This window comes from Crinia signifera, chromosome 2, assembly GCF_055691185.1.
Source record: "Crinia signifera chromosome 2, ASM5569118v1, whole genome shotgun sequence".
Classification (NCBI taxonomy): domain Eukaryota; kingdom Metazoa; phylum Chordata; class Amphibia; order Anura; family Myobatrachidae; genus Crinia; species Crinia signifera.
This window is the reverse complement of record NC_139218.1, coordinates 37666309-37682297: the sequence shown is the minus strand read 5'-3', so window position 1 is coordinate 37682297 and position 15989 is coordinate 37666309. Positions and strand designations below refer to the sequence as shown.

The 15989-nt window shown below is 42.3% G+C and overlaps 1 protein-coding gene across 8 annotated transcripts in view; it reads right to left on the bottom strand.

The window, feature by feature from the left end:
• The window catches only part of ROBO2 (roundabout guidance receptor 2), a 901650-nt gene that overhangs the window by 86776 nt on the left and 798885 nt on the right, over positions 1 to 15989 (bottom strand). For all 8 annotated transcript variants that reach the window (XM_083171916.1, XM_083171914.1, XM_083171910.1 and 5 more), the window contains exons 9-13: positions 15506 to 15711; positions 12319 to 12400; positions 12068 to 12233; positions 10214 to 10380; positions 6535 to 6656 (exon numbers count right to left, since the gene is read on the bottom strand). In XM_083171916.1, coding sequence (XP_083028042.1) covers positions 6535 to 6656; positions 10214 to 10380; positions 12068 to 12233; positions 12319 to 12400; positions 15506 to 15711 — 743 coding nt within the window. The remainder of the gene's footprint in view (positions 1 to 6534; positions 6657 to 10213; positions 10381 to 12067; positions 12234 to 12318; positions 12401 to 15505; positions 15712 to 15989) is intronic.

The following is a 15989-nucleotide window of genomic DNA, read 5'->3' as shown; positions in this document are numbered from 1 at the left end:
ATTAGTATAGAGTGTTGAATCTGCTGACAGAAAACATGAAATATTGAAATAAAAGTCAGATTGCATTTTGTGCTGTGTTCACATTCTGCAAAGGGAAGCATTTTCCCCACAACAAAGAAAAGCATGGATCTCAAAGAGCTTTTTCTATATAAAAAACAAACAGACAGCCTGATTGTGGCTTGTTCGAAAGGGGCCGAAGCCGACCCCGTTCAATTCTAGCGAGGGTATGCGGGTGGCGCTGGTGGCAGGCGGAGGCTGGAGGGCATTTGGTGGGACAGTGGGCGGCACTGACCTGTTCACTAACAGTGAAGGGTTGGGTCACCTTATATTGTCTCTTTTATTATGTAGTGCCGTAACTACGGTTTTACAAGCTACGCCGCCTTCCAGTGTGCAAGTCGGAGGGGGCTGAACCATCGCCACCCAGGTAGAGACAATGACACATCTTTAGGACACATTCTTCTTGACGTCTTAACCCTGCTCATTTTCTGATAGTGAGTAGCATTGTGTAAATAATATTTCCGAGTCTGAGCGTTGGCAAGAAGCCTGTCTCATTCTCATTCGTGTTATAAGAAGAACTGGCCAAGCCGGTCACTGGGAAACCACTAATGTAACATATCTGTACATATAGGATATCACTCAAAGCTGAAACATCTACTGTGATTAAACTCTTGAGAGTAGACATCGCAATGCAAGTACAGTACATAGAGGACATAAACTGTGTTTGGCCAGATTTGTGATCGGAGGATAAAAAGAATAGTGGATTCCTTACATGTATAATACTCCTCCACATGGATAATGAAGTCATAAGAATAGCCAGGGATTTATATGGGGAGATAACAAGTCACTTGAGACTCATTAGTGCTTTAGTAATTGACGAGAGCAACAGAGCTGTGGTAGCTGGGGGAACAATGTACAGTGTTCTATACAGTGCATATGGATGGCTCTACAACATAAGCCCACTTGATACTTGCCGGTGCCTGACACCTGGTGTACGAGGATTATATTTACCAATATCTGTAAGAGAATGCAGGAAAGGACAGGACAGGAGGGCTGGTACCCCACTATCTCTATTGCAGCAATGGGAAATCCTCAATCACCTTAATTTACCAGCAAGATGTCTTTGTGCTCTACTGGCCGGCAGCGCAAGAAATAATTTACCACTGCTTAGCATTAGGGCTGCTCTTGCTGGTGGAACCCAGAGGCTACTTCTCATTATAGGAGTGGGCTTTTCACTCTTTAATAGAGCATAGAGTGTCTAGTCAATAATGTTAGACCAGATAGGGGTTTATAGAAAATAAGGGAATATTGCAAAATGTAGAATCTTACATCTAAAGGTCCATACACACCGGGCGATTACACTTACACACTGAGCGGCTTTCCCCCTGCCTGGCGCTGTCAACGGGGGTGGATGGCTTTGCATAATGCAGTGCTATGGAAAGCCGTCCTCTCCAGTAATACCAGCAGGTGAGCGTCGGCTGGCAGCGATGATGCGGGAGAGTGCAGCAGCGCGCACCACCCCTCGCAGCCTGTACACATGCTGAAAGCCGTTCAGATGAGAAAGCTGAGTGGCTTTCACATGAAAGTCGCACAGTGTGTATGGGCCTGTACACTTCAAAATCTCTCTCATCTATATATATGTCTAGTTTTTGATTGTGTGTCTCCGAAACACTGCCATCTGTTGGCAGCAAGTGACATTATATATCTTTCTCTCTCACATATGGACAAACACTGAGGCAATCACAAGGTGTCAGACTAGCTTTCGAAACATTAGCTTTGAGCGGGCTTACTCATATATATATATATATATATATATATATATATATATATACACATATAAAACAATGCCCTCCTCACCTTTTTTCTTTTTTTTTTAGGTGAAGTACCTCCAGTGACCACTAGAGGCCACTCCATAGACCAATTTACTCCTTAACAGAAAGTGAAACCAACATAATCTGTTTAAACTTTTGATATGGAAAGATGAAGTTGTGTAGAGTGTAGACAGAGGTTGGAGGTAGGAGCAGAAAGGGACTAAGCTGAAGATAGAGGTTTGAGGTAGGAGCAGATAGGGACATAATTTTGACGGGCTTTTACATAAACACTCAATGTTAAAGAGTAATGTTAAAAACGACAATGGAAAGATAGCATTATTCAGATTAAGGTCAGTAAGAAGTGTAGACAAGCAGAGGCGCCTTGAGGAGGAAGTGTCCCCGAAAGTGCAGTGGGGAGCACTCACTGCACCAACCTCTGTACAGTGGCAGGGGGCGTGTACTCTCAACAAGTAAGTCTCTCCCCATAGGCTCTGGCTGCTCTACCGTGTGGGTGCAAATCTCCTGTCTCTCTCCCAACTTCTTTCAAATTCAGTATGGCAGCCATACTTTTCAAAAACCCCGGAGAGATTTTGAAAAGGAGACAAAGATTTGTCAAAAGAAAAGACCAAATGCATATTTAGTTACTTAGTTCTTTAAGACTTAAGAAAAATAATAATGTTATATGTGGATTTGCTGCTTTAAATATGTGCTTCGTGCAAAATATCATCATTCCCAACAACATTTGCTGTAGACACACATGTCAATGTCTGCAAGCTGTGTAAACTTAATTGCGAAAAAATGTGTCACTGTTAAGATTCCCGCAACATATGTCGCCGCAACATTAGCAGGCTATTTTCTAAACTTCCCTGTCTTAACTTTAAATAAATGCACGCAAAGAAATGGATGTAACTCCCAGTAATACCCTCCTAATACTGAACAAAACAAGCTGTGTTTTTAAGAAGAACATTGAACAGCTGCTTTTCAGATCAAGGAAGACTGTAAATCAGACAAAATTGTTTATATCCATCTTTGTCTCCCATCAATTAATTGTTTATGTGCATTAGGACTTTCTGAACGATACATTGGAACTGGAACAAGATCCGCACAGCAGACTTTTTTTTTCTTAGCTCAGATGTAGTCTAGGATTTATTGGTGGTGGAGAAATACAAGAGGTATTATACCGCAGCTGATTCTGGCAATATCTTCGACATTTAGTTGTGCTGCACCGTTCCTTGGAATGCTAATCAGTTTTTATTGAATGAAGACGCTAATTCAGACCAGTTCGCTAGGCTGCGTTTACCCGCAGCCTAGCGAACAGGTCAGCGCCCTCCCGCTGAACTCCCAGGGCGTTCCCCTGATGCTGCGGGACTGAATTCAGCCCTTTCCGATAAATTTTGAATCAGGCCCTTGGTTCTGGGGCAGCAAAGGGCAATTCTATTTCAGTGCTGAAAAGGGTGGAGGCACACTTTTGCGATTAGGCAGTTGATTGGGTAAATACTTCCAATCAGCCACTGGCAGCCTATAATGGTTAGGCATATCAAGGTGGTGGCTGGCCACACCCCCCTCTGGAGGCTGGTCATGCCCCAAAACATTTGCCACCCACCACTGCATTCCACTTTTAGGTCCTTCAAGTGGTTTTATTGGTGATTGGGTCATGGATTGTATATGGGGGTACCCAGAATAATCAAGAGCAAAAATTAAACCACAATTGTATTTGTGTATGTGAAAACCCTTTGAGATCATAGTTATTTCCCTTTTATGTGGTGATGACATTGTGTTTGCCCGTTGAGCGCCGAAAGGGGGAGCGTGGCCACGAGAAACGTCCGTGGATTGTCGAGATCCAGCCACAACCTGGACAATCCACGGCTGCTCTTGGCAAAATGAGCTTTTAAAGTTGGGCTCGTTTTGCCGAGATGCCCCTTGAATGTTGTCGAGAAAGACAGCATTGAATATGCACCCGCCACTATTTCCCCCGTCGGAAATAGGGGAGGGAGATTGAATACCCCCCTATGTCTTTTTCATTTCTAAGCTGCAGTAGAGAAATGATCGCTTCTACTGTAGAATCGGATTGGTTTCTATGGACAACATCCCCATTTTTCACTTTAGAAACTCTTTAGTAAATTTATCCCTGAGTTGGAGGCAAAGAAAATCCGAATGCTGAGTAAGCAATGAGGAAGCATGAACCACCGAAGGGTGCTGACATGCCGACACTTTAATTAGTTAGTCAGGTCATATGTAAATTAGATAGGGGTGAGCCAATCAGGGTGTTCAATGAGGAGTAGGCAGGATAGAAAGGATCGCATGCTATAGTGATCTTCCTCTGTTCTTGTGAATCCCCACCCTCCCATCCCTATTTCTTCTTCTTGGCGGCGGTAAAGAACGGTCATCTTGTGTAGTTGTGTGAGTTTGTAGATAGTGGGTGCCCTCTCCCTGACATCGATTGTCATGGGCCATGCTTCTGCACTGGGGATGGCCGCACCATCTGCAAGAGTGGTGGTGCTGGGAGAGTGATCACCAGAGGTGAATGGATGGTATGGTGATGCTTACCCCCACTTTCCTATCTTGACTGTTCTTTGGTGCCGCCACCATTTTCATAGTCTATAATAAGTTGTCAAAATAAATTTGACATTTAAGCTTTGAAACGCCAGCACTTGTGTCTGTGTCTTTATTTTAGGGTTAATTATTAGTTAAGTTAGAGTAAGTTATGGTTTAAGTTGATATGGTTTAAGTGTGGGGCATAAAGATACCCAATGGTGAGTTCATGCTGATTTGCACACTCATGCTTCCCACGGTGAGCGTGCACAGAATCTCAGAAGTTATTGCGGCACACGTTCTCAGACATGTACTGTACTTTCCAGAGTTTTTGCTACGATCACTTGTTACTGATCAGTATGTTGTGCAACCAGTTGGTAGTACAGCACAGACATCATTCCATACTACAATGATTCAGTAGCACTGATTTAGAAGCACAGAATGTATGCACACAGTAACTTTACAGATATTTTACTACTTTAATCTATAATGTGATTTAGCTGTGATTTTATTTACTGACAAGACCAGCGCCTAGAGACAGCTAAGCGTGTTTATGTGCGCCCATGTGTATAAAATATATACGGCATATTAAACCCTGGTACGCTGCTAATAACTGGCACAGCTCGTGTTATTTTTAGATCTTTATGCCCCTGAATGTGTTAGATTTCTACCCTGCTTTTACTACTGTTTTTTAATGTGACAAAATCAATACTGGAAAGCAGGGCAGTGGATAGATGTTAACACATTTTCTGTGCTGTGAGTTAAACAGAATGTATTTGCAGAACATTAAGTTTTTGCAATAGTCCCGATAGCGCAATTAGGTATTATAGCAGAAACTATAGAAGCTGTCCGTCTTCAAATTACATTTATATTTATTCAATAAATCATCCCCCAAATACTGTATTTTTTTTTTTACTTTTGATTTTATTTATATTGACATACTGTCTGAATGACAATGTTTAGGTCAGCACAGTGGTATGTACTATCATAGTGGGGGGCACTGTGACACGGGACCTTATTCTGGTTGACAAGCAAAGCTCAGAATTTCACAGCTTTGCGCGTCATCTATGAGCCGCCAGCACGAACGCCCGCCCTCGCCGAATATCCCCACACGCATGTGAATGGATGTTTAGCATAAACATTCATTCGCAGCCTTGCGCGCGGTGACAAAATCATTTGATGGTCGCTGACCATCGAATGATTTTTTCAAGCGGTTGCAGATCTAAGACACCTCTATGGTGTCTTAGATCTGCAGGCTACCTGTACGGGAAGAGGATGGGCAGCTGACATCCGCTGACATCAGCTGCCTGCACCCCGCGTCATCACCGAATTATCATGGGAGCGCCCAACGTGCAGGGGAACGTATGTACTAGAATAAAGTCCATGGTCAGGTTGCTATAGCATGGGACAACAGTAGTGAGAGGCACTGTGACATGGTCATGTCACTGCAGTGTGGAACATCACCAGTGACAGGCAATGTGACATAGGTCCAGATGCTCTAAGCTTCAAAAGTGATAAAATGGAGAGTGATAAACAACCAACCAATCAATCAGCTCCTGCCTGACATGTTACAGACTGGGTTTGAAAAATGTCAGGCAGGAGCTGATTGGCTGGCTGTTTATCACTCTCCATTTGATCACTTTTGAAGCTTAGTGCATCTAGCCCATAATCAGGTCACCACAGTATGGAACATCACCAGTGAGAGGCACTGTGACGTGGTATATGACACTGGGGTCATGCTTGTAGAGTCCATCAGTGGTGTGGTAGTGGGTCTGGACATATTCAATAACACCAGAAGTCAAAACAAGAACTTATTAAAGGAAAAACCATCTCAGACACCATCATACATGCTCTACAAGGGTACAACACATGTAACAGGTAAATGCTTACATATGGAAAGAATCTATCAAAAAGAGTTACGTTAAACTACACAACCCCTCAAAAGGTTCCTCACTGAGCCAGTGCTGCAATTTCATGAATCCAAGTTTCATCCAACAACATTCCCATGATGTCACAGCACAGTGACACGTACAGTCACCGCTAAATGTGAGCTGTGACTTATTTGAAAGCCAAACAACCTTTTATCATGGTCCACTCCTATACTTCCTGTAGCCGTTATCCGTCACTGATGATGTGTTCTGCTGACGGTGATGTCATAAAAGCACAATGATAACGTGTACTTTATTGTCCTTACCGTCCAGGAGACCTGAATGGTGGTGGGTGACAGGACTAGGGGATTGTGCAGCCGGACAATGACGTCTCCCAACTCCTTCTGCACCTGTCGATGGTCTACTCCTTGAACAGTCGGGCTTATGTCTGATAGAGAAGATATAACAGCAGTTAGAACATTGAATAATATATTATTGAACAGTACAACATTTACTTCTTCAACAGTTCAATTATTGGAATGAATGCTCTCTTTAATTGAAAAAACTAACAAACAAACAAGGATGAGGATCGATTTGAGCCAATCGATCCATCAATGAAGACACACAAAGACTACAGGTGTATTGAACCCTTCTAGGCAGGAAAAACTGGATGTGCTGTTTAATGCACTCTTTGAAAAAATGCAAAACATCTTATGGGGCCGACACACGTAGAGATTTTGCTGAGCGTTTTGAGCGACGCTAGATCGCGTCTGTAAGGACCAGTGTTCTCCGGTGAGAACACGGACCCTGATCGGTGATCTAACTAGATTTATCCAGCATGCTGGATCTTAATCACCGGGCGATAGCGACACGGGGGGGGGGGCACACATCGCTATCGCTGAGTGATGTAGGGGCATTTTCTAAGCAATCTAGTCAAATTAAGTCAAACCGCTTAGAAAACGCCCTGAAATTGCCCCGTGTGTTGGCCTGATTAGTAGTGTAAAATTGGCCACGTCCGCTGTTTTCTGATGGAGATGGCGTGACGAGCAACTTTTATAAAGTGTCTGTTTACCACTGAGGTAACTCAAAGACCAGTCAGTTAAATCTTTGTCATCGTGTTTATTAAACTTTCCCCAGATTTGAATATTTACTGTCTTTTTATCACGGTCCCTATAGAATAGAATCAGCCAAGTCATTGATCATCTAAAAGCAAAACTTTCCGCTACTGATGTCATGTGATGTGTGGGTGGGAGGATCAGGTTCCTGAGTACAGATTACTCAGAGTAAAGATCGCTTGTTCTATCTAACCTGCTTATTTTATATATTATAAAGGCACACATATTGCAAACATAGAAACATCTCCTGTGATTGTCCTTATCAAATCACTTCAAAAATTCAATCTTAACAATCCAAAATTGCTCATGACTAATTACCAAAATGATGGAACAACATAATAGTAATGTCAGCGCTGGCGGCTATGCATGCCCAAATGGAGAAACAATTTAATTTCTCCACCAGGCGCCATCTAGTGGCTGCCAGAGTGCAAAACACTTGATTTTCCTCCACAGAGGTGAGGAGCAGCCTTTTCTTATAAAGGATATTCTTTGTATATTACTAGTGCTTAGTGCTGTATGTGTTCATTGTGTTCTTTCATACAACACACCTGCACTGCTTCTAGCAGACACGGGTACGAGGAAAGGGTCTCTGGTACAGTACAAATCATTTAATTACCAAAGTGACTGAGGGCTAGATGTACTAAGCTTCAAAAGGGACAAAATGGAGAGTGATAAACAGCCAGCCAAACAGCTCCTACCTGCCATGTAACAGACTGTGTTTGAAAACTGTAAGGCAGCAGCTGATTGGCTGGTTTTTTATCACTCTCCATTTTATCACTTTTGAAGCTTAGTGCATCTGGCCCTGAATCATTACCTGCTGTTTTTCTGTATCACCAGATAAATCTGTAACTTGACTAAATTAATTAATAAATGAATATTGAGTACAGTATAAATGACATGAGTCATCTATCTGCTATATATCTTTTTTTTTCTCTGCTCCATAAAAATAATCAAATCACAAACATACAATAAATATATGACATAAAATGCCTCAGTTTGCTATTCTGATGGAAACAGCCCATAACTAGAGGTCAAACAGCCTATGCTCTCAGGACACTGAGGTAGTGGAAGCCGAGATTTGGACTGTAAAATATTTATCTCTTAAAAGAAATGAGGTAGAACAGGAAAAGACCATGGTTTCTAGGGTAATGGGACAGATGTGTGAGGCGTAAACACGGCCGGTGAACACGTGCTCCACACGGAACATCTTGGAATGTTGTTTCAAGTCAAACACTTGACGGAAAGCAAACTGCGGTTTGAGCTCTTACGCTATAGGATGGTGTTTGTACTGCGCTACTGAATATGTGGTGACCTATATGATTATCATTGTCTTACGGAATAACAGATTCTAATAGTATAGGTACTGTATTTCTCTATCGAAATAGTTCAGGTTCCGGCACTGGCACCCATCGGGTCCTATTGTCCATGACGTCGTGATGAGTACTTATCGTCTAGAGCAGGCATATCCAAACAATGGCCCTCCCAGCTGTTAAGAAACTGCAAGTCCCATCATGCCTTGCAACAGGTTTGCTATTAGGGAATGCTAAAACTATGGCAAAGCATGCTGGGATGTGCAGTTTCACAAAAAATTATCAATGTAACTGTAACTAAACTAGCAGTTATCCAGCTGGACACAAATTGTATCTTAAAGACAAGGGTGAACAAAAAAAAAGGGATTGTTCAATCTATACCTCATATGCCCACATGAAATCCACTCAATCAGTGGACACAGTGAATGGTTTAATAGGGAGTCCATTGTCCGCTGCTCTCCTGCTTTCTGTATATTCCCTCCAGTATCATTAGCTTCCGAGCTTCCCGTCCCAACTCCCAACACATACAGTTCATTTTCCTCCATAGTTTGGAATGCAGTGATCATTCATTCGTCCCCATGGAGATTTCTCATACATTCAGGGTCTAAGATATCTACAGTATCTAAGATATAGAAAACTAAGATATCTACAATAATCTAAATTATAGCTATTTGTCAGTGTTATAGCTATCTACAGTATCTATCTATAGATGTGTCCTGCTCAGTGCCGGCGCCACCTTTAGGCATTTGACTGTGGGCACCGGCCACTGGAGGGCAGCACTTGGGAGCAGGACCACCCCAACGTACAGCCAGGTGAGCGGAACCGTGAGTGACTCGGTGGTCGCATTACCCCCCCCCCCTTTCCCTGCTGTAGAGCGGGTGATCGGTGGGGATGGTCGCAAATCCCCCCACACCCCTGTGGAGCGACTCATATCACTTTTTTTGAAGCTTAGTGCACCTGGCCCTCTACCACTCCAGGATTTCTAGAAGGGGGATTCAAATGTAATTCCCAATCTCTGCAGAACATTGGAGCAAGTAGGGGAGTCTGGGGGAGCGTTAGAAGAACCTTGAACATTGATGTTTTTATACACGGGATACTCTATGGAACACCGTATTAATGGATTACAGTATTAATGTAACAAAATCTCATGCTGATTGTACCCGTGTGTACACACTATAAGAGAAGTGGTTAGCAAAAGGTTAAACATAACATAATAAATAGATACACAAACATACTAGAACCAGGACTGCACTCTTTAGGTACACCGCCAACACCCTCATGATTATTGGAGCCACCTGCCATAAGGAATGGGATTTCTGGGCAACTGGAAACCCCCCCCCCCCTGTGTTTGCCAATGTATCTGTCTACCTATCTCATATCTATAGTTCTATGTATGTATCTAATCTATCTATCTATCTGCGTGAACGTAGTATTGTTTTGGATACCATACACTCCCCCTATTAAATACTTTAGATGTTACAGTATGTGCAGTGATAGAGTTCTCCCTGTGTAGCTGCACATGAGATATGAGATAATGCCATTCAGCTGATTCCCTATTTGCGCGCACTAAGTCACATTACCTTGTGTTCGCACTGGATCAGACACTGGGCTTGGATCACTGAGACCTTCAGCATTGATAGCTCTCACCATGAAAAGATAGATTGTGTTTGGTCGAAGCCCTTTCACAGTAAACAGCGTGCTCTTCACATGATTTGCTACCGTCTGCCAGCTATTGCTGACAGATTGGCTGCAGAAAATAGAAATATTGTGTTAAAACTTTTCATTATTCAGAGGAAATTCTACACCAGCAATGAGGGACTACATGATGTATTTTCTGTGCATTAGAACAGTTAGTATTAAATCAGGGGAAGGCTGTGAACCAGAGCCCTGGGACTAGATTTTATATATGAAAGCTATAGGTTTCAGGCCCGGCCATGTTAGAATAGGCTAAATAAATAATTGCTCATTTTTTATTAATTTATATTTAATTAAACAAGGCATTGTATACAGTATGGAAGGTGTTTTATTATAGACTAGGAGTAAGCAGCCTTTGGTACGCCAGCTGCTGTGGTACCACACAACCCAGCTTGCCTTGTCACACTTTTACCAGGCCTTACCAGCTAAACTGTAGCAGGGCATTCTGGGATGTGTAGTTCCCACAGCAGCTGGTGTACCACAGATTGCCTACTCCTGTTATAGATGGTAAATGTGTTTGCAAATTCAGTTCTCTCATGAATACTTATTACTAGATTAACAGAGCAAAATAATTTTCGATGCCATGTACACACATAAAGGATTATTGGATCTACTGTTGATTCATGTGACGCCTAGTAACTGCAAGCAGTAGTGCGTGTGCTGTACACGTGTGCTAAGTTAGTATGTGCGTCTCCAAATAAGCATCTGTCCCAATGTCACCGAGATGTTCAGTGGTTATGGAAATATTAAATAACCATTACCATAACAGGACTAAGATTGATTACTAACGTATAGACTATACTGTACAACCTGAATATCTAACAGAAATAAGGATTCTTTTGCCTGAGAAAAAAAATAACTTTGAAAACCTGACTTTTTATTTTCAAAGCATTTTGAGACAATTGTCTGTTTTGTGAATTTAGGGCGGGGCATAGCAGCCACCTACCATTAATGCAATACAGCCCTATCTGCCCCCCAGGAGTACTCATTGTAGCAGCTTGGTGTTCTGCATGCACAGACTGTGTACAGTGCAGGGCGGCTCCCCTCATCAATGGCACAGATGGGATGTGTCACATGTTGTTGATACGGGGACATTGGAGCCACTCTGTACTGTATACAGTCTGTACATGCAGATTACAGAGCTGTGGCATCCCCCTTATAGAAACAAGGTGCTGCTGGGCACCAGTTGCTGGGCCAGACTGACTTATGTGGGGGGACACCACTCTTGTAATCCCCCCATCTTAATTTGGCCCTGCTGCCCAGTCTTTCAATGTAACACAGGGCATTCACACAGAAGGAGGCAGCAGCTATTCGGCCGCACAAGCAGGAGAAAAGATCATGTCCAGACAGACATTGTGGGTAAATGCTCCAGACTATAACAACAGCTACTAGCAACAATATTACATGAGTAGCTGCACCAGGAGTACACTAGGTGGCACTGTCTCTCAAGTTGTCACTGTGCAGTCTCTCTTTGTTGTGATCATTATCTCTCTTCTAGAATAATTTTTTAAATCCTCCATGGTATGAAGTTTTACATGTGCTGGTTGGTTGCAAGTTTATGCCCTAGTCTTCCCTGCATGTTTCCTGTTAGAACAAAGATGCATGCTATGTAACACATAGCCCACACTGGTGCATGGTGCAATAATCAGGGCCCCCTGTATATTCCCTCTCTCCCAAGCATTAAGGTTTTATCAATCATATATATGTATGGCAATAGAGAAGGTGGTTACTGGAATTACCTGAAGGCTTCAATGATATAGGAAGTCACAGGTAGGACTCCAGGTGTGCCCGGCTGCCATGACAAAGTGACGCTGTTCTTACTGACATCTGTAACCTGAGGTTTCGGAGGTGACCCAGGCAAATCATTCTGATCATAGCTCTTACTGACAGTCGCTCCCCCGGATTCTGTTGATAAACACATCACTATCAGTGATCCATAACCTTTCTATGTAACAGCAGATGCCTGGGCTAAGGTGTATGTAATGCTTACCTGTTACTTCCAGTACAGCGCTCCATGTTGTCTCACCGCTGGAACTTGTAGCCACGCAGCTATACGTTCCAGAGTCAGTAGTCTGCAATATAGGGCTAGAGTTAATACAGAGCTGTAACATAGAAACATAGAAACATAGAATTTGACGGCAGATAAGAACCACTTGGCCCATCTAGTCTGCCCCTTTTTTAAACATGTTACCTCAAACCATATTTGATCCTTATTTTTTTGTAAGGATATCAATATGCCTATCCCAAGCATGTTTAAATTGTACATCTGTATTTGCCTCTACCACCTCTGATGGGAGGCTATTCCACTTATCTACTACTCTTTTTGTGAAGTAATTCTTCCTCAAATTTCCCCTGAATCTTCCTCCCTCTAGTTTCAGTGCATGTCCTCGTGTTCTGCTGCTCCTCTTCCTGTGAAGAATGTCTCCCACCTGTACCTTGTTAAAACCCTTTATATATTTGAAAGTTTCTATCATGTTCCCCCTTTTCCCTTCTCTGCTCTAAGGTATACATAATAAGATCTTTTTGTCTTTCCTGGAATGTTTTGTGATGTAGGCCATGCACCATTTTAGTTGCCCTTCTTTGTACAGTCTCTAATGTATTTATATCCTTCTGGAGATATGGCCTCCAGAACTGAACACAATACTCTAGATGAGGTCGTACCAATGACCTATACAGTGACATTATTACTTCTTTCTTTCTACTGCTGATACCTCTCCCTATGCATCCAAGCATCTGACTTGCCTTCTTCATTGCTTTGTTACATTGCCTACCTGCCTTTAAGTCCCCTGAAATAGTGACACCTAGATCCCTCTCTTCCTCAGTAGTTTCCATTATAGTGCCATTTATAATATATATTTAGTCTTTGGATTTTTGCAACCCAAGTGCATGATTTTGCATTTTTTGGCATTAAACTGTAGTTGCCATGCTCTTGACCATTCCTCTAATCTACCTAGATCATCAATCATTTGTTTTACCCCTCCTGGTGTGTCTACCCTGTTGCATACCTTTGTGTCATCTGCAAAAAGGCACATTTTACCCTCAATTCCATTTGCAATATCACCAATAAAGATATTAAAAAGCACTGGTCCAAGTACAGATCCCTGGGGTACTCCACTTGTAACCTTTCCCTCCATTGACTGTACTCCGTTTACTACAACTCTCTGTACACATTGAATTACATTCACAGATTGTACAGATACTTAGAACCATATACTAGATGGGTACAACGGCTTCCTCAGCTTAGGGCTGCTGAATCGCACACAAAGTAACTGTAGTGGGGGGCAGCTCTTATTGTGAGTGTGGTACGTCCTCGGGGGCGGGGCCAGCTCTAGAATTAGGCAGCTGCATAGGTTGCTGGGATCTGAGGGTGGGGTCTGCCTATCGCAAAGTTAAGGCTTTCCATGAGGAAGATCCTTGTTGTACTTAATACAGGTGGTGGCTGTGGAACTTCTAGGACACCACTTCCACATTTTCTCTTGAGGGGCTGGAAAGTGGGCATTGGTGGCAGTGTGGGGTTGGTGGCAGTGTGGGGTTGGGGGGCATAGATTGAAATGTTGCCTAGGGTGCCGATAAGCTCTTCAACGGCCCTGTATGTCCCTCAATCATCAGAACCTGATACGGAAATTGTCTTTATTTATTTTTATGACAAATTTACACAGTAACAGGGTTATTTTATCCTCTTCCTTTTTCTATACTCAACATCTCCTTGAGTGACGCGCACAATATCCGCTAAAAATGCCAGCGTCGCTCACATTTGTTATATAAATTTAAATAAGAAAATGTTGTGTAATAAAAGATTATATTTCCTATACAAGGTAAACATGACAGGTCATTATTATGAATAAAAACTATATATACAAGTATAAAAGAGGACACTGAGCTTCCCTAGTCATGAACTGATGTTAAGTACCCCTGGATGCACACGTACCACAGGTGGAGAACACCTGCCTACAGTAAGTCATTACTATTCTATGGTAGAAAATAAAATATTTAATTTAGCAGCCAGTCCTTTGCAAACCTCATTATAAACACATAAGCAGGTTTAGAGAGGTCTCAGATTATACTTAATATGAATATCATGCTCACTTTCTTTACATTAACCATATTAGACCTTTTTCAACAACGTACGTACGTCACCGTTCTCACTGGGATAAGGGCAGGTGGTGGATCTCCAGTTACAGCTAAATGTGTGCGATGGTGACGATCGGACCGCACAGCCCTTGTAAATGACTAAATATCACAGCGATCTTGTTCATCACTTCAGCCAACGCAGGAGCAATAATCAGGACAGAAGCTGTGTATGTTCCCAGAGATGGCTGTGGATCACTGAGCTCCCACCTTGAATGGCGGCTTCTCCTAAGACTACTCGAGATCCAGCCTATTCAAGCGTTCAATTTAATCCAGCGGTACAATAAAAATGCATTAACCTTAGTGGTCGGTGCCTGCTATCAGCGGCGAGTGGGAGGCTAAATTGTTTACTCAAGGAGTGCTGACATTCATTTTTCTAATAAATTCCATTTTGTGCAGAGGAAGTTAATAATTAACTTATGGTCGCAGACAGTGACAGAGACACTTGTAAGGTATTTTGTAAAGTGCATTACCGTTTGAATGAATGAATGAGCAGGGACTACAGTATGTGTGTAATACACACATGCGCGTGCACAAAAACACCACAATAAAATAAAACGGGTTTTTATTATTATTATTAACCCCTAATACCACTTTCACACTGCCTAAACGTTTAAAAAAAATGTATTTTAAAACGATATTTATAACGGGTCTGAGCCTTGAAATTGCACTAGATTACCGTTTTAAATACCATTTAAATACCATTCACATCAGTCAACCCGTTTTAATCCCCTCAACATGTTTCAAGGCAGAATGCAAGGGACAGCCTATCACAGGTCTGTAATCTGTTGTTTTTTCTAAATACCGTTTCAGAGCCATTCTCACTGCATAAAAAATGGCCCTGAAACTTGTAGGACTTTTTAAACGTTTGGAAATACCGGTTATCTTTAATCGGTAAATCAACTCTGGCGCTTTCCCACTGCAGCCTTAAACATGTTGAAATGTGGAAAAAAAACGGCAATATACCGTTTTACAAGTGCGGTGTGATAGGGGTATAAAAGATTGTCATGAAGAATACTTTATTAAACACAACTGCGTTTACTGCTTACCTTTAGAGATTTGATCTGTAATGAGCCTTTATCCAAAATAGATAATCTTGTGTCTCTCCCCATGAAGTTAAATCCTTCTTTTAACCAGCTGATGACCGGCATGGGATCGCCAGTGGCCTTACATTTCAGCAACGCCGTGCCGTCAACAGCCAAAGTCTGGTTGGCTGGTCCTTGCAGGATTATTGGTGGTGGTCTGTCTGTTAGCACTAAAAAGACACAGTAAAATATATTAATTGTGGTGTACCACATATTGATATTATGTGTTGATGAGCGGGAGACAGATTTATCGAGGAGCTGGTTTTCAAAGTTGATGGTCATTGGCGGCTGTGAGTGACAGTTTTCAAACCAGGCTTGTTTAGCATTAATTCCTATTGGTCAAGCCGATGATGACCAGAGGCGCTTTTGGTAAATTACGGCAAAATAAATATGGCGCACGCTTTCTCTCCGTATTCAATAACATAGGTTTATAAAGAAAGATAGATCT